This window comes from Sinocyclocheilus grahami, unplaced genomic scaffold (genome assembly GCF_001515645.1).
Source record: "Sinocyclocheilus grahami isolate Dianchi unplaced genomic scaffold, SAMN03320097.WGS_v1.1 scaffold61.1, whole genome shotgun sequence".
In the NCBI taxonomy this organism is placed as follows: Eukaryota; Metazoa; Chordata; class Actinopteri; order Cypriniformes; family Cyprinidae; genus Sinocyclocheilus; species Sinocyclocheilus grahami.
Genome location: NW_015505240.1, coordinates 2,892,952 through 2,912,634, shown reverse-complemented (window position 1 = coordinate 2,912,634; position 19,683 = coordinate 2,892,952). Strand labels below are relative to the sequence as shown.

Here is a 19,683-nt window from a genome sequence, read left to right as displayed (position 1 = left end):
ATTTGTTTTCGGATTTGTCGTTGTGTTTTCTGACTTGTTATTTTGTTTTCGAATTTGTCATTGTGTTTTCTGACTTGTTATAATGTTTTCTGAATTGTTGTTGTGCTTTCTGAATTGTTATTTTGTTTTTTAGACTTGCATTTGCGTTTATAATTTGTTATTTTGTTTTCAGAATTGTGATTTGTTCTGCACTTCTCTGCCACCGTATAAAACAACATATATGGTGCATGCAAATAAATGAGAATTAATGATTTCACTCTCAAACTTGGTGTATTGTAATTGGTCATTCAGTGATGTTCGGTCAGTGTTATAAAAGTCACAGCAAGTTTGTTTAAGGAGATTTAATCTGTGTATCATTCGATCATTCGTTTTTAGATTTAATATTGAAAATAGAAAAATGAGAAAACGGCTCCTTTTTTGTTTTTTTTTCCCCCCAAAAAGCGAAAAACGAGAATTCAGCTTAAATTTACGTTTTTCGTTCATGGGTGGAAAAATTTATAAACAGCTTGTATATTCGATTTCTACATGTGGGCGGGAATTAAACGCCCCTTTCTGCTGATTGGTCAGCCGAAGATCAAACCGTGCCTTCATCAGTTCTTCTGCAGTATCACGCAGCAGAATAATAGTCCTCCGCTGCTGCAGTTGCACGGATTAATAACCCATTTTATCAATTTCAAATTTTTCATCAAACAAACAGACTAATGAATAGCTCGACACAACTCGTACCGGGGCAGAGTCTAGACAGGTCTTTCTTCTGTGTAGACCAGCGGTTCTTAAAGTGAAATAATTAGCTATAGCCTAAAGTATTTCCAGACTGTAAAGTCGTTTTTTTTATCATGATACATAGGCCTACTGTGATTTATTCCAAAGTGACTTATATGATGCATTTAATGTAAAATAATCTAAATGAAGCCTTTTAAAAGACGAGTATTCCCTGTGGTTCATGTCTGTGGCATGTGCCAGAAAAATGCTCAAGGAGACCGAGAGGCGCTAAAACAGTGCATTCTGTTGTTCTCTTTATTTTTTCAAAGGCATGACATTTTGTAGTTATTTTGAACGTAACGTTACACAATTAAAAATATAAATTTTACCATAGGACTATAAATGACAGAGTATTAAGTTATTTCCCCTCGATGGGGGAAAAAAATCCAAGTTAACATCAATCAGTACTCAATATTCATTTAAACTGCTTTAAATATGACTGCTGCTTATTTCCTGTGCATTCTGGAGGTATACTGAGGGTTTGGTGAGAAGCAAATGGAAATGGCAAGTTATTATATTTTATGAAAATCTTGAGCAGCAGCTCATGCCACGCACAAGTGCATATCCTTTTGAGATATCAATTATAATAAATTTTAATAAAACACAAGACTACATTAAACAACTCTAACAGTAGGCTATTTAATATCTGTTGTTCTCCGGTTGTCAGTCAGAACAGTTCTTGCGTGAACATAGGTCAACCCAAGCCAATTTATTATTCTTTCCTTTTTGTCTTAAACAAATTAATTAATTTATTAATTAAACAAACACACTTACTGGGTGAGCAGGGTAGGCTATGACAGCTGTCATATCATACCCTGCCATGCCCAGCTGATGCAAAGAATAGAATTTATATCTACACAGAAGAAAGCCCTGTCTAGACTCTGCCCCGGTACGAGTTGTGTCGAGCTATTCATTTGACTGTTTGTTTGATGATGCGTTAAGAATCCATACAACTGCAGCAGCGGAGGACTATTATTCTGCTGCGTGATACTGCAGAAGAACTGATGATGGCACGGTTTGATCTTCGGCTGACCAATCAGCAGAAAGGGGCGTTTAATTCCCGCCCACATGTAGAAATCAAATATTCAAGCTGTTTATTCATTTTTCCACCCATGAACGAAAAACGAAAATTTAAGCTGAATTCTCGTTTCTCGTTTTTTGGAGAAAAACGAAAAAACGAAAAAGGAGCCATTTTCTCATTTTTCTACTTTCAATATTAAATAAAAAAACTAATGATCGAATGATACACAGATTTGATTTGATAATTTGCTTTTGTGTCATTTTAATGAGTAAAACGTACACTACTTCTCAAAAGTATGGGGTCAGTAATATTTTTCTGATAGAATTGAATACATTTTAATCAGTACAGATGCATTAAATTAATCAAAAGTGGCAGTAAAAATATTTAAAATGTTACAAAAGATTTCTGTTTCAAAGAAATGCACAAACATATTAAGCAACACAACTGTGATAATAATAAGAAAGGTTTCTTATCAGATTCTTATTAAAAGAATCAGGATCATGTGACACTGAAAACTGGAGTAATGATACTGAAATTTCAGCTTTGCATCATTTTTAAAATATATTCAAATAGAAAACAGGTATTTTAAATTGTAAAAATATTTCACAATATTAGTGTTTTTACTGTATTTTTGATCAAATAAACGCAACCTTGAAGAGCATATACGCAAAAAATTAAAAAATCGTACCAACCCCAAATTTTAGAACCATAGTGAATTTAAGGGTTAATAGAGCAAATAACCTCTCCACCCTATTTATCTTCTCCACTTTATGTATTTATAAATGTCTGTCAGTATTACTGCTGATCTCTCCAATCTTTCATGTGCAAGTTCTCATCTGTTGTGTCATAATGAACACATGGTTATATTTTTCTGCCATCATCATACCATTCAAGAACATCTCATAAACACATCCATCATATTTATCCTAACAAAGAGGTTGCTGGAGCCAATCACTCCATGTTGAACATGTGTGTGTGTGTGTGTGTGTTTGCCTCCCTCACAGCTGAATGATTGCCTGTTTGATGGGTCCGTTTCTCCTTCTTTCTGTTTATCTAAGCAAACGGACGCTGTGTAATCCAGCATTTACTTTGTAAGCGGTGTTCTGTTATCTCGAAACCCACCAAACTATCCGTGGTATGCTGTCGATTACTGCCAGATAACTTGGACTGATTTCTCAGTTTGTAAAAATGAACAAAAATTGTGTTTAAAGTAATGCATTTACTATGGAAATCTATAGGACAAGTAATACACAGTATTGCCATGCAAATAGAAAAGTTCTGTCATTATTTACTCGCTTTTATATTGTTTCATAATTGTAAACCCAGTAACTTTAGTATGATATGAGAAAGGAAATGTCCAATCAGAAATGGACATATTGCAAAATGTTCATAAGTGTCCATTTATCCACCTATAACAGAATTTCCACGGCTAAAGGATGGTTTAGACCACTTAAATTATATTTTAGAAGAGGAATTAACCTAAAACACATTTCTGCTTTTAAACTCTCCATTGAACTGTCTTGCCCCACTTCCATTGCAAGTGCATTGCTGTAAACACAATTCTTGTTTGTTTTTGCAAACTGAGTCAAAATTATTTTCTGTGGTCATCAACATGCTGTTGATAGAGCATAACATGTATTGAACCCGAAACCTTCCCTTAATGCTTATGAAATGTCAATAAGTCATTCTTGAAGCACAAAGAGGCCACAGAAACACACATAAGAGACCTTCCAGTCGCTAATACTATAGCAATTTCAACATCTCGATCTGCGCGCACTGGTCTGATGGCCAACGGAAATATTCCTATTTAGACAAGTTCAAATGTCTTTTTCCTTGAACTGTGTTCAATCTGTGTATAAGTGTGTGTGTGAGTGATATCCTCAGAGAAATGGAAGATTAACGCTATAACAGTGGCCTCCTATCTGCCAAAGTGCGTCATTCTTTCTTCTCTCCCGCTGTACTCTCCACTGCATGGATGCAGGAATGAAATAAACGAAGCAGGGGGGACGCCGCACAGTTAGCCGGCATCAGTCAGAAATTTGGGTCGGATTCCAATAAACACACATCACACGGTGTATAGTAGGTCGTAAAATAACGAGCAAACACATGGCAAACTATATTAGGTTTCATTGAGTTCTGTAGGTTTGAGCTCAAGTGAGCAAACATTCACACGCACAAGTGCATATGAGCGAGAGGATGATTTTCCATTAAATTCCTGTAATTCAACTGTGGCTTAGTTGTGTCTTAGTCCAATTATTTATTTATTTATCAGAGAGATTTGGCCTGAAAACATCTTCAGCAGTGGAAATGGCAATGTTTAGAGGTAAAGGTACAAAATAGGGACTGAACTTAAAAAAAATGTCAAAAAATAATTCAACAGTATTTTTACAAATTAATATATATTAAAATATTTTTTATTGAAATCAATTCAAGTTAAAATTACAACATAAACAAATTCAAAATATTCTATTCAAATATGTATGTGTGTGTGTGTTTGTGTGTATATATATATATATATATATATATATATATATATGTGTCACTTTCAATAATCCAATCATTTTGTTACCAGAAATGAACTGATTTCAATATTTGTATGTATTAAATTAAATATAAAAAAATTATATTTATATTATTTTACAATATTTTGTAATATTTAAAAATGTATTATTTGTATAAATTAAAAAAAATTATAAAAATAAAAGTATAAACATATTTTTAGTGGGATCAGTGTTTCAATAATCCAATCATTTTGTTACCAGAAATGAACTGATTTCAATATTTGTATGTATTAAATTAAATATTAAAAAATTATATTTATATTATTTTACAATATTTTGTAATATTTAAAAATGTATTATTTGTATAAATTAAAAAAAAATATAAAAATAAAAGTATAAACATATTTTTAGTGGGATCAGTGTTTTTTACTCTCACTCTGTCTCAACTAGCCTGACACAGCCACACTGGCTCAACCAATGGCATAAGTTGGGGCGGGGCTATCTGTTTGTCTGACCAATGGCAGTGGGGGGAAGTGAGCATGAAACCGGTTTGGGGTCCATCAGAAGCAAATATGTTTATTTTGCTGTTTTAATCAAATTTTCTGTGACGCAACTTTTGGCAATCAGATCAAGTAGTGAGTCAAGACAGAGATTAAAAAAAATGGAAGGTCAAGTGCATTTTGGGATACAGTTTTTCATGCAAAATCCTCAGATTGTATATTATATTTTGTGGGGAAAAAAATGTAGATCATCACACACACACACACACACAAAACCCAAACAGTGCACATCCATATGCATACGGCATAAATAGCATGTGTAGTATGCCATTCTAAATATTTCCATTCATATTCTGCCAGAAGTCAGAGAGCTGTACTGGCCCTATATGGTTCACAAGAGGCAAATGTCCCCTGGTTCCAGAGAGAGAGAGTGTGAGAAAGACAGCTGACCTTTCAGTTCACCCGGGGCAGGTAAGACTCTGATAGAAGCGGACACCTGCGCAAGAGCCGGTTTCAAATGCCAGAACAGGGTGTTTGATGGGTAGGAACGTCTGCAGCTCCCTGAAGATGATAGTACACACTAAGGAAAAAACACAAACAACATGACATTGGTTTCATTGCCATGTGTTAGTTAGAAAGCCCTTCAAAAATGAAAGCACACATACACAGCTAGTTTTGTATCATGCATTCTTAAAATAACTGAATGAATGTAATTTTTAGGGGTCAGATCATGAGACAATAGAGCCTGATGCACTATAAGAGCACACTGCAACTCTTAGAACTCAAAACTTTCTCCTCTGTCCAACAAGAGCATTTACCGAACTACGGCAAAAATGACTCATCTAAACTTTTTCACAATTTCCTGACGTCACACAGATAAATGCATGTTGCTGTACAAGCAGAAAAACTCGAGACCGGCGATTAGCGCAATCACTCATTTCATGCACAAAGGGGGCGTTTCTTAAACAGAATGATAAGAGAGAGAGAGTGAAAAATGGTCACGAAACAGAAAAGAAAAAAAATACAAATGCATGATACGACTGCATGTTTTTTATCTTCATATTGTGGCTTTGTCCTTTCATTGACTTCTGTTGTTCCTAAATTGTGCTAATTACAATTACTACACCCTAAAACTAAAACCATTTGGCTTTTGAGACATTATTTAGTTCCCTCATGAGGCTGTTTTCAAAAAACCCTCATGCATGCACCCAAACGCTTTGCTCGTTCTGGTTGTTTTGACCCGAGGTGACCTTTAAGGCTGAGAGCAAATAGGTTTAAGAGCAGTGAATATCTGTTTTAGTGAGGTGAAACACTCTTATTCGGCTCACCTGACACAGTTGGTTCACTGTAGGTATGAGAAAATAACACCAGTCTGAGACAATTAGTGGACAGCAATATTAATATGCAAGTGAAAAGTTCAGCTGCCTCATTATATTATAATGAATAAATGTTATAAAAGGTTAGTTTACTCAAAAGTAAAAAATTCTGACTTTATTTACTCACCTTCATGTTGTTCCATTCTGGTGTGACTTTCTTTTTTTCTGTATAACAAAAAGCTACATTTTAATTTGAACAGAAGGAAGCAATTCATATGTCTGAAATGACATGATGATGAGTAATGAACATAATTTTCTTTTTTAGTTGAACTATTCCTTTGAAACACCCAATTATACCCCACTGACTGGCTGTATGAGACATTCATTACTTCAATCAGACCACCTCACCTTTCTCCCACTGCAGTGAAATTCCTCTTTTTTTTTGAGCTGAGAAACAGGAGAGCACATCTTCACTAGACATAAGGATAAGAAGTCATTCTCAAAGAAATAAAATAAAACACATGGGTATGTTTAGTTGGACCTAAATGTGCACAGGGCTTTTTTATGGTGTTTTAAGCTGCGAGGGAGGTTTAATATTAAATCCTTGGGGAAATATATATATATTATTTACAACTTGTAGTCTGTTACTGATTACAAATTACAAATGATGAATATTGCAGTCAGTAATATATTGAAGATTACTCATTTTAAGTAGTGTATTCTGACTACTTTTGAGTATCAATGAATTATGAATAATTTACTGCCATTGTGTGAATAATGTAATCCATAAAATGTAACTGTAATCTGATTATCAACATTTTAAAATAATATAAAACGTAAATTAGTTTTAAATACTACATTTTAAATACTGTTTTTTTAGATACTACATTTTTATTTGTAATCCAGATTACATGTAATCAGTTACTACCCAGAACTATTTTACACACACACACACACACACACACACACACACACACACGTAAATTAGTTTTAAATACTACATTTTAAATACTGTTTTTTTAGATTTTTAGATACTATTTGTAATCCAGATTACATGAAATCAGTTACTACCCAGAACTATTTTACACACACACACACACACACACACACACACACATGTTGTGTTTGCATGGTTTATGGGGACATTCCATAGGCGTAATGTTTTTATACTGTACAAACTGTACGTGCTATTGCCCTACACCAACCCTACACCTAAACCTACCCCTTACAGGAAACTTTGTGCATTTTTAATTTCTCAAAAAAACTCATTCTGTATGATTTATAAGCTTGTTTTCTTCATGGGGACCTCAAAACTGTCCCCACAAGGTCAAAATGTACTAGTATTACTATCCTTGTGGAGACATTTGGTCCCCATAACGTGATAAATACCAGGTACACACACACACACACACACACACACACATCCTTGTGGGGACTCTCCATAGGTGTAATGCTTTTTCAACTGTACAGACCGTATATTCTATCTACCCTACACCTAAACCTACCCCTTACAGGAAACTTTCTGCATTTTTAGATTTTCAAAAAACTTCATTTTGTGTGATTTATTAGCTTGTTTACCCGTGGGGACCTCAATTTAGGTCCCCACCGTGACACGAGTCCCCATGAGTCTGTGTGTAGTCAGGTTTAAGTCCCCACCAGAATAGAAAAACAGGTACACACACACACACGCAATTTACAATTATTTAAAAACAACTCTAGTTTTATTGTCTTTTTTAAAAATATGATTAATTTAATACCAGTATGTATTCAAATAGTGACAAGAAAATTGCTCACTGCATATTCATAAGATACTAGTATTTAGATACTAGTACCTATTTATGAGACACTATGGCGAATCTCAGTTGTTATTAGTACCATTTCTTATCTCAGCCTGCTACACTTGTCCTTTTGGCTTCATGGATTTTATCATTCCATTAGTATAACTGAAAATTTTACTTCAAAGTCTATTTTTTACTAGTCTAGCCAAATATAAGTAGAATAAACACTAAGCATCTGTCATGCCCTCTCTCTCTCTCTTTCTCTCGGACTCACATCAATTGATCCAAACAGGCAGCCCCCCCCCCCCCCCCCCCCCCCCATTCCTAGAGCTCGAGCAGTCTGGTCGGGAGCTCTCTGAATTCTTCTCTTATTGCGCAAATCTTCGCGGACAGACGGCACGGACATGTCGGGCACTTCGCGCGCACAGCTGTGCTTCCTCCTGTTGAGCGTCACGGCTCTCCGGGGACACGCGCGCTTTCTGGACATACAGGTGAGATATTCACACCTGCTCACCTCACGCACACACACACACACACAATAATAATAATAAGTGTCGTTTCATAACTTTATATTCAACTTTTGATGTATCTATTGCGAGCTCTGTGTGTGTTTCTGCTTTGGCTTTAACAATCATTCTACAATATAATGTTTGCATATTATAACAATGCATATTTAATATATGTAATGAAGTGTACGAACAACTTTGATCGTATCGTTTATTGTGAGCATATGCAAAACTTCAAAACATTGTCAGGCAACTTAATGCATTTGTTTAATGTCTAAAGTGACAGGTTTTATTCAAGGCAAAAATATTGTTTAATATAACTACAAAAAAAATTTGGGTGACACCAGTGGAAGTAATTCTAAGTGTCCGATCAAGCAGAAATAGCTAGATCCTTAAGGTATCAACTGCAAGTGTCCACATATGCTTTGGCATTAAATATTTGTGATTTAAATATGTTTTTTGTAAAATATTATTTCCTGTTTCTATATGTGAAAGCCTATGCAACTTTAAAAACATTTAAGAACAAGCTGTTTTGGATCCAAAAGGAGTCCTAAAATCCTTGAGCACTACTGATTGAAATGCAAACCTAATTATTTCTATTTTGGTATTTTGACAGCCTTTTCTAATTCCAGTCATTCCCATGTCCTGTTGTTGTTGTTGTTGTTGTTTTATCAGGATAATGAGATCAGCCCGGAAGGATTATTATCTCTGCTCAGCTCTGAACTAAAGCGAGAGTTACCAGAGGAGTTTGTGTACCGCCGAGCGCTCAGTGAGTGACTACAGAAACCTGTGGGATTTCGTTTGCCAAAAGACACACGTCGTGGATAATAAATTAATGACTTATATCAAGATGTTGACTTCATTTGTGTTTTAATAAGTTGATTTTTTTTTAACCGTTTAATCGATATGGTAGCACAATATGGCACTACTTGATACTTAAAGAGTGGCTATGCATCACATACACTATTTATATTTTCCGCTTTTCCTTTATATTTTACCTTTTCTTGTCTTGATCTTCCTCCGTGTCCCTCAGGATGTCTGGACATGGTGGCCGTAGAGGGTCAATTTACATTCACAGCAGAACGTCCACAGTTAAACTGCGCCGTGTTTTTCATCGGCGAGCCCAGTGACATCATTAGCATCGAGTATGATTCGGTCAGCATCGACTGCAGAGGAGGAGATTTCATAAAGGTGAAATGGTCTTACATCTGTGTTGTTCCTTTGTTTACAAAAATGTCATGCAATCGCATTAAAGTCACTTATTCTGTTCTAAATATGGAAGAAAAAAAACAGCTGGTGTGTTTGTGTCAGTCTGTACAAGCTGTGAATGTACACTAAACCAGGTTAAGTCAGGGTTTTTTAAGCCAGGCCATACAACAGCAAGCATGCTTGCATACAATGATCTAACATATTCCACTGTAAAAATTGAATTAAAAATCCAATTAAGCAAAAGCCATTCCAGACTCATTTTAGTTTAGTACAGCTAAACTAGTGCTGCAAGATTGATGTCAAATGAATGTAGTTTAATAGGATTGAGAAACCCACATGGGATATTGTTGACGTTAATGTACCGAATTAATTCCTGTTCAATGAAACGGACATGAAATGCGGAAATGTAAGATCATTTATTAGCACTGAAACAAAACTGGCATGAACTCAACTGACCTGAAAGTCGGGGTGAACTGTAGGGAATTATGTAAACTGAACCTGATCTGAACTAAACCGAGTTTAAGACGGCTAACTTGAACTGAAAAAATGAAGTACATTGAAAAACAAATGGTGTAGGATGTATACTTTGAAACCATTTTCACTCAGAAATTGCTAGTAAATAAGAAACGGCATATTTGAAGTAGTAGGACTTAATATGTTCTTGTAAAACGTACTCCAATGATCTTTATTTACAACTTTGAAAAATCATTTAATAGGCTACGTTGTACTGAATGCAGATGAGCTGAGTAGAATGGTGTTAAATTTAAACTTTTTTCATCTTTAAGGTATTTGATGGCTGGGTGATGAAGGGCGAGAAGTTTCCCAGCACACAGGACCATCCTCTTCCTCTGTACGAGCGTTACTCTGATTACTGTGAGACTGGAGTGACTCGACCAATCGTACGGTCGTCTCAGAATGTCGCCATGCTGTTCTTCAGACTCCACCAGTCAGGGAGCAGCTTCACAGTAACATTCCGCAAACTCATCAATCCGTTCCGTAAGTGCACATGCACACAAATACAAAAATGACATTATGTATTTATCTTTTTAAAAATGTGCCTTTCTGCAGTACTGATGAACTTGAAAACTAATGTCACTAATGTCCTGAAGGTTCAGAGCATTTACACCGTTAGCTGAACGACATATGGCTCATGCAGAAACCACGCTTGAAGCTTAACATGCAACATACTGATGGTTAACCATCTGTCTCGCTCTCTCGCTTTCTCTCCTTTTGCAGCCTGTAATGTTGTCTCTCAGACCCCAGAGGGCAGTTTCACCATGATCATTCCCCAGCAGCACAGGAACTGCAGTTTCTCCATCATCTATCCGGTGGAGATCCAGATTGGAGAGCTCAGTCTCGGCCAACACAATGATCTCAGGGTGAGCATTTCCAGGTCAAGAAATGCATCATTTGCACAAACCAGCCTTCCCGAAAATAAAAATAAATTACAATAAAATAAAGAAATAGTATATAATAAATATTACTTCATACATTTAATTAGCAATTTCACTTTTTCAAAGTGTTTATAGTTTCGGCCAACAAAATGATCTCAAGGTGAGCACAAATCTGATTTCTGGTCAAGTAGCATAGTATTTACACAAACCAGCCTTCCCAAAAATAAATAAATAAACAAATGAAATAAAATGAAATAAATATTAATTAATACATTTTATTTACAATTTCATTATTTCAAAATTAAGTTAAATAAATATTATTTCATAAATATTATTTACAATTTTCTTTATAAGTGTTTATGTGGTTAACTTACGGCTGGGTGTCCAGAACAACAAATAGAGACACAATAGAGTGGTTGTTTGTTTAAGAATCTTTGAATTGAGTTAAGCTGAGTTGAACTGATATGTTTAAAAATATATAGTTGATACAAAGACACTGAATTATGATGACTTTGAGACTTCTGGTTTATCCATATAGCGGTCCATTCTCGGCTGTGCCGGTTCTGGAGACTTCGTCGAGCTTATGGGTGGAAACGGCATGGACACATCTAAGATGTACCCTATGGCAGATCTCTGCTACTCCTTTAATGGACCAGGTGAGCATTCCTTCTTTATCTGTTGTGCATCATCACTGCTTCTAGCAGTAAACGTGCTAAGCAATTTAGGGTGCAAAGAATCTCACAAACCTCTCCATATCTCTCTTCCCATCAGCTCAAATGAAGGTCGGCTGTGATAACACTGTGGTCAGAATGGTGTCGAGCGGGAAGTTCGTAAATCGAGTTAGTTTCCAATATCGGCTACTGGGCCACCAAGAGCTTCAGCAGATGAAGGGCAACAGCGTTGAAGACGTGTGTTTAAGAGCATAAGACCCTCTTTCTGTTCCCTGCTCTTGTTCAGGGGGATGCCAAACTTATTGAGTTTGAGCATTTGTATAATTTCCTTATTAAAAAAAAGTATTTATTTTTTGCCTCATCTTTTCATTTGACACTTCTGCTCTTTTTAATATCATGAAATTGTAAGATCTGTGGCTGATGTTAAATAAAATTTGTACTTGTGTTGGTGCACATCACTGTTTTGTTCAGCATGTTTCATTTTGAAGCGCCCAAATAAAAACTGGAATCTAAAGAGCGGTACTGCACAAGTATTAAAAAGTCCACTATGTACGACAAATGTAATTGTCATTATTTATCTGTATTAAAGAACTTTTGTAATAAAATAAGTAAACATGAGCAAAGCAAACTCTGGTTACAGTAATTTCTGATTTTACACTAGAAAACACTGACATTTATCCTAATCTACTCATTTTGTAAGGTAAAGCAAACTATTTATGTCACAAATTACTTGATGACCTGCCATTAAAGGAATAGTTTACCCAAAAATGAAGATTCGTTGAAAATTTACTCACCCTCAGGCCATCCAAGATGTAGATGAGTTTGTTTCTTCATCGAAAACAGATTTGGAGAAATATAGCATTACATCACTTGCTCACCAATGGATCCTCTGTAGTGAATGGGTGCCGTCAGAATGAGAGTCCAAACAGCTGATAAAAACATCACAATAATCCACAAGTAATCCACATGAAGCCAATCCATCAATTAAAATCTTGTGAAGGGAAAAGCTGCGTCTTTGTAAGAAACAAATCCATCAACAAGGCATTTTAAACTTCAAACCTTTGCTTCCAGCTAAAATATGACAATTTTGGGGTGAACTATTCCTTTAAGCCAGAACTTACTGTTCAAAAGGTGAATATAAACACACTGCTTTATGTATAATGGAATTGTAATGCTTATTGTTTAGTGGCACCATCAAAACAAATAAAAGTGTGAATTTTGTCAGCTTCTAATGATCCCACAGTAAGTATTTTTCTAAACAATCTCAGCAGTCATCATGTGCTAAAAAGCAATGTAGCTTGAGAATATCAACCTGAATTATGAACAGCAAGTAAAATGTCAAAGCACTCTAAGATACTAGCATCAGCGACTTTTCTGTGATTGTCTATTACTCAGCCATTTTAGTAAAAAAAATTACATTTTCGTAATTTAAAAACCACGATGTTTTGAATAACATCCAAACTCTACATGACAATACAAGATACACGATAGGGCTGCACGATTATGGGAAAAAAAAACAATTGTCTATTAAATTGTAATTGCGATAATTATGATTATCACAATTTACATTACATTATGTTTATATCATTTTTATATCAACCGCATGCCATATTTTACGATGAAAAGAAACAAGCTGAAAACACTCTAACTGAAAAAAACTTGTATTACTTTTCTATAGTATTAAACCTCAAATGTCAACTCTACATTGGATTAGTTTTTTTCTTTAAATACAAAAAGTAAAAATATGCATGGTATTATAATGTTATACCAAAACTAAAATTAAAACAATGGAAAAACCCTTAAGATAACCTGTAGAATGACAAAAACACATCTTAAGCATGCAGAATAACATAAGTGGACTTTGAACAATTAATTGCAGATTTGAACGATTAATTGTGGCATACATAATTGTAATCACGATTAGAAATTTGATTAATTGCGCAGCCCTAATACACGACTATCAATTTAATGAGCTCAATTGGACCTCTTCATGAAAACTGCTGACCTGGATCCAGTGGACTGCTTAATCACTATTGTTAAATCAACAGATCGATTTATGTTTTATCGCCACACTCTCATAACTGTAGATGCACATCATCATCATCGCTGACAACCTGCTCACATCATGACTGCAGAGGAGTTCGGCTTTGCCTTATCCTGTCAAATTTGTCCTATGATGGAGGACGATGTCCAGACATGTCTTTCTTTTGCATGCACCAGGCATCACCAAGGTCCCCTCGACATCTAGACCATCCCTCAACTAAAAGAAGTGATTGTGCTTAAAGGAGTAGTTCACCCAAAGTCATTATTAAATACTTTATAACGATTTAACAATATGTTTTAGCAGTTACTTAGTGGTTTAGTGTAAATGTATGTGCAATGATCTGTTCAATGATCTATGCTAAGCTACAGCTAAAAGTGCTACCGCCAGACCCGGAGATCGGCTGAATGGATTCGAAAATGGTAAAACTCAACTGTTTAGCTCTAGGGGAGTTGGAAAATGAGGAAAATTTTCAAAAATAGTGGAGTGTTCCTTTAAGGAAACATGATTCTGGTCACATGTTGCGTTCGTCCAATCAACCACACTGACACCCAAATATGCAAATCAAGGATGTACAGTGTGAAACATCCACTGATCTATAATAGAGATAATATATATAGATCAGTGGAAACGTCAGGTTATGAATACACAGGATTAATTGTTAACCCTGGGTATAAAATCAGTGGCGGGTTGCATAAACTGCTTAGACTATAGTCTTAAAAAGTTAGTCATCTAATTTCTTCAAGACTGGTTATAACTTTTTAAAGTCAGTTGCATAAAGGTAGATTGGTCTAATGTGAACCCAAAAAGTAAGACTGATTACCCCTTGGCTAACTGCTAGTTGGCCAAACTAGTTTGTAAGACACAGTCTTAACATGGTGTCTATGTTTATGCAACTGGCCCCTGGATTGTGTATCTGTATGAAGAAAGTAAGGACATTATCTAGATAAAAAACAAACCATAATCTCATTTCACTACAAAAAAGACAGCTGTAAGCTTATTTAGTACATGTTGTGTGAAACATTCGAACATAATGTTTTATGAATGAAATGTGTGTGTTTGTCTGTAAAACTACAACTCTTATTGCCTCTCTGTGGGATTTGATGAAACGGGTCGCCTCACGCTTGATTAAAGGTTGGCGCTCACATTATCCCGGTCGGAACCACGTGCTCCAGAGAGAGTTTAGCAGGATAATTGATAACGAACTGAGAATCCCAGCAGGACACACAAAGAGGTAAGCACAGCTGCGCTGGTCCCCTACTGCGCACATCAACGCAGAAATCAGCCAACGGTGGAAATTACACTACCACTGCCACACGTGGGATTGTTAGGAGGAATGAGCAAGAGAGAAAGATGAACAAAGAGGGAGCGAGAGAGAGAGAAATTGAGATTGAGGGAGAGACTTGCATCATGAGATACTGGAGCACGGGTGAAAATATAGCTGGGTTTCACAACAGCGAACTCACAAAGTGTTGCAAAAACAGGTCAAGTGAACAAATCATGCTGCAAAATGACAAAACAGAATCTGAGAGCTTTACAAAACAGATGTCATGCCATCCAATTGAATTACAGTAATGAGAGGCATTAAATTGATTAATAATTACTAATTTGCTAACAGTGTGCAAGTTATACCACTCAAACAAATTACTATGTAACTTTTTTTCTGTGAAACATGAAAAGGTACATTTTCGAATGATACTTTTTAAATGCAACTACAGTGAACAGCAACCAGAGTTTCAAAGTAAACATTACATTTACCCTATCTATTTTGTTAATAAATGTTATAGATCTGAAGAAAAAGAATTAGTCTGTAGCATGTTTTTTTTAACAAAATGGTGCTACACTCCTGACAGAGGGTGAGAGAAAATACCCACAACGCACTACAGCCTGAGCAGCTAATGAGAAATAAAGGGTGCTTCTCAATTGGAAGGACGTCTGAGGAAGCATCCTTCATAGTCCAGACCTTGTGAGACTTAGAGGCTAGTGTCCTTCTGTGGGACGGTTTAGCAAGTGCATGGCTGTGTCATAAAGTTTCTGTCCACGTGGTCACGGCAAGATTGCCTACTAAGAATCCTTCAAATTGAGACGTCCTTCGACAGAGCTTTATATGTGAAAGTCTGAAAGGATGTGAAAAGGTGTGAAAGGATGTGTCCTTCCGTTTGAGAAGCACCCCATAGTTTGAGATGCTACAATATTCAAGAAGAAAAATGTGTAAGGCTACATCGTACTACTATATGCTTACTTGATTTGAGTTGAAATATTTTTAATCGCAAAGCTTCCACAACGAAAAACAGAACTCGTCCACGTTGTGATACAAGAGGCATGAAAGAAGCCCGGATGAGTGGTCATTAAACAGCTTTGCTATTGACAAAAGTCAGAGAATAACTCGGACCTCGGAACGTTGTGACTGGCCAGTCAGAATCAAGCATTTCAGAGAGCCATGTAATAGAATGCAACAGTCGGGTTCCGGAAGTAAAAATGACATTCATTTTCTGCATATGGAAATGGATTTTAAACGATAACTTATAAACCTTTAAAGACAGACCTGCTGTGAGGTTGTTAATCAATGGTATATGCCTTTGTTGAAGCCATCAGTTTGCATTATTTCAGCTTATGTTTGAAATGATCAGAATCCTTGGTGAAAAACTACATTACCCATGACGCTGTGAGAGTCACAGTGAACAAATTGCACCAAAGTGTATGGAGCTCCGCCCATTTTCATGAAGCTCCTTAAATGACGTAATGTACGTCTCACCATGGTCTCAAAACACTTAAATAATGGTTGTATATATATTTTTCAATAAATGTAAAATATTTCTATATATTTCTATATATACAATCTACAACTTATATTTCTCAAAATTGTTTGATTATGTAATTTGCAATGATTTATGTGATTGTAGTTCTTTCCCTTATTGAAGCTGTTGAGTTTTGTAACTTTGTCATTTTGTCTGATTTCCAAAACATTTTTGCTCCAAATCAAAGTTTGTAATGTTGTGATTCACCTTGTAGCTGGATGGCTTAGTTCATGGCTTATAGGTGTAACCTGGCGGCGTGACAATGGAGTTGAGGATCCAAGTGCAGGCTTTATTACAAGAGTGGTCAAAACAGGCAGGGTCGAACAGCTGCAAACAGGTATAATCCAGGGCAGACAAAAGAGTAATCCAATAAACAAGCAAAAGGTCAGGGCAGGCAGCAAACGATCAGAAAACAAGGAACAGTCCAGGGTCAAAAACAAGGCAAGGCAAGGTAACAAGGAACACGGAAAACACAGGAACTAGGGCTAAACACGAGCTAACACGGGCTAAACAATACTGAGCAATGTGAAAGAGAGAAACCATGTTTTAAATAGGGTGAGACAGATGAGGTAACAAAACACAGGTGAATGCAATCAGTGATGATGAGTCCAGGCAAAGGATTATGGGGAATGAAGTCCAGGGTAATGTGGCAAGAGTATGTAATGGAGTGCCCTCTAGCGAAGCTCACGGGCACTCCAGCTAGAGATTGTGACAGAGCCCCCGACCAAGGAGTGGCTTCCAGACACTCCAAACAGAATAGACTAAAGTCAAAGAGGGAGGTGGAGCAGAGGCAGAACAGGGGGAGGGATGGAGGGCCAGGTCCACGCAGTGGTAGAAGATCTGGAGACTGAGGCAGAGCCGGCAGAGCAGGGTACCAGGGCGGAGATGGCAGAGCAGGAAGCCAGACCGGAGCTGGCAGAGCAGGAAGCCAGGGCGGAGCCAAGGACCACCAGGATAGAGCAGACAGGACTAAAGATCCCCACGGCGGCGCAGATGACCACCACAGCAAAGCAGATGGGACCAAAGATCCCTACAGTGGCGCAGACGACCACCACAGCAGAGCAGACCGAAGATACCCACGGCGGAGCAGATGTCCACCAGGGTGGAGCTGATGGAGTAGGGAACCACTATGGCGGATCAGGCTGGACTGGAATAGAGAGCATAGAGAGGTTAACAACGGCCTCTGCTGCCGTAATAGGACAAGCAGAAAGTTCATCAATGGCCTCCTTGGTTGTGGCTGGACAGGCAGACAGTTCACAGACAGCCTCTTTGGCAGTGACAGGACAGTCAGAGAGTTCACAGACGGCCTCCATGGCCGTGACAGGACAGTCAGAGAGTTCACAGATGGCATCCATGGCCATGACAGGACAGTCAGAGAGTTCACAGACGGCCTCTATGGCCATGACAGGACAGTCAGAGAGTTCACAGTCAGCCTCCTTGGCCGTGACAGGACCATCAGAGGGTTCACAGGCGGCCTCTTTGGCAGTGGCTGGACTGGCAGAGAGTTCAAAGGCAAATGCCGCTGCCTCTGGAGGTTCTGCAGCAGAAGCCGCCACCTCGGGAGGTTCTGCAGCGCAAGCCGCCACCTCAGGAGAAGCTGGACTCACTAGAATCATAGGAGCAGGAAACGGCACTCCTGGCCATGACGAGGGAACTGGAGCGGACTCAAGGACTGGAGCGGGCTCTCGTGCTGATTCGAGGACTGGAGCAGACACCACCGCCTCGGGAGGTTCTGCAGCGAAGGCTGCCACCTCTGGGGAAACTGCGGTGGTGTGTGTGACCCAAACACATAGAATGGTGACTGCCATTACAGGAAGCAATGAGTCCAGGGGAACAGTCTCGGTGTTGACTAGAGCTGAGGCCCTAATATATAGAAGGTGCACAGAGTCATTCATGCAAACACAAAACACATAATGGTAGCACACATCATGATACTTATATAATGCAATAAACTTTCATTAAACAACAGAAGATGTAACATAAAGCCCAAATGTGCATAACTGATAACAAAAACTATTTAAAAACATGATTATTTAAACAAAATGTGGAGTGTGACGAATGTGACGAATTCTGGGAATATCAGTTTACAGTTTTTGACTGTAAATTATACATTGATTTGTTCTTTTTTACTTCTAAAAACTGTAAAATTAACAGCATTTTACTGTAAAATTACATGAAATGTCTGATTAGATCTTTTACTGTTTTTCCCTGTATATAGTACGGGAACTTACATTTAACCTAATAACAGTTTTTTTCCGTAGTGTTTTTACAAAATTTTACAGTTAAAATGACACTTGTTTTTTACTGGTCATTTCTGTGCGCATGGTGATGACACTCATCTGTTCAGTACTATTTCTGATTTCCTCCATCAGCTTCACTCTGCTCTGTTTAAGCAAAAACAGACACATCTTACATGGGAATCAAATGAACATTGCAGAATTTGATTAGCAGGCTACAGAATATCAGATTATGTCATTTTAAAGTACGTCAGCAGGACAGATGCATGGCCACAATAACAATCAGATGTCACCCTTGTCACCATCTGACCGCATCTTACAAGCTTCTCAGAATTCACTGTATGTTCTTTGAAATGCTTCAAGCCCTGAGATCAGAGAGCCGTCTGATACAGCAGTACTTATGCATGTACCAAACATAGTTTGAGCTTATTTTGTCCTTCGGTTTGCCTTATGAAAGACTTCATTTCAAAGAAATCTTGAATCTAAAAGGGCAATTTTATAAAATGGCGGAAATTCAGCATGCGCTCTCAGCCGGCTAATACCACAAAACAGAGGCCGGGAGATGCTGCGGGGACAAAGATGGAGAAGAAAAAAGATGAAAAGAGGACTTATTTGTGTATGATTAGGCTAATGACCCGTGTCCTGTTTATCAGACTGGAACAATCAACGCTAATGTTAACACTATGATGCTATGATGCAGGGTTAATGATGTCACGTACACACCACAATCACAGTCCCTCGTAAAGTATTGTGGGTAGCGGGTCTACCTAATAGATTCAAAACACTGAGATGGGAGATTGCAAAAAGGACAATCAGAACGTCTTTGTTCTTGACATAGAGCCACTCGCACGCTTGCGAAGAAGATATTCACGCTCGGCCATAATGAGGGACCACTTCTTTAAGCGTGAAACTCACCATTAGTGCCGTCTAATCCATCAGCTGGATCACT

At 37.4% G+C, this 19,683-nt stretch overlaps 2 protein-coding genes across 4 annotated transcripts in view; one reads left to right on the top strand and one right to left on the bottom strand.

Annotated features, from left to right (window-relative positions):
- The window catches only part of aggf1 (angiogenic factor with G patch and FHA domains 1), a 32,100-nt gene extending 22,668 nt beyond the window's left edge, over window positions 1–9,432 (bottom strand). For 2 of the 3 annotated variants that reach the window (XM_016271262.1, XM_016271263.1), the window contains exons 1-2: window positions 9,383–9,432; window positions 5,235–5,364 (exon numbers count right to left, since the gene is read on the bottom strand). In XM_016271262.1, coding sequence (XP_016126748.1) covers window positions 5,235–5,364; window positions 9,383–9,430 — 178 coding nt within the window. In that variant the 5' untranslated portion in view covers window positions 9,431–9,432. Of the gene's footprint in view, window positions 1–5,234; window positions 5,365–9,382 lie in introns of those variants that run through there. The other variant, XM_016271267.1, reaches the window with a different exon arrangement.
- Window positions 8,231–12,299, top strand: LOC107584574 (corticotropin-releasing factor-binding protein-like). The gene is made up of 7 exons (XM_016271268.1): window positions 8,231–8,369; window positions 9,060–9,153; window positions 9,418–9,575; window positions 10,379–10,589; window positions 10,830–10,972; window positions 11,526–11,643; window positions 11,759–12,299. The coding sequence occupies exons 1-7, from the start codon at window positions 8,283–8,285 to the stop codon at window positions 11,911–11,913; spliced, it is 966 nt and encodes a 321-aa protein (XP_016126754.1). The 5' UTR covers window positions 8,231–8,282; the 3' UTR covers window positions 11,914–12,299.
- The last annotated feature ends 7,384 nt before the right edge of the window (window positions 12,300–19,683 follow it).

Excerpts from the sequence above, each read along its gene's own strand:
- LOC107584574 (XM_016271268.1), top strand. The coding sequence starts at position 8,283 with ATGTCGGGCACTTCGCGCGCACAGCTGTGCTTCCTCCTGTTGAGCGTC. Across the intron at positions 9,154-9,417 it reads TGTGTACCGCCGAGCGCTCA|GATGTCTGGACATGGTGGCC; the intron begins GTGAGTGACTAC and ends CGTGTCCCTCAG. Across the intron at positions 10,590-10,829 it reads CAAACTCATCAATCCGTTCC|CCTGTAATGTTGTCTCTCAG; the intron begins GTAAGTGCACAT and ends CTCCTTTTGCAG.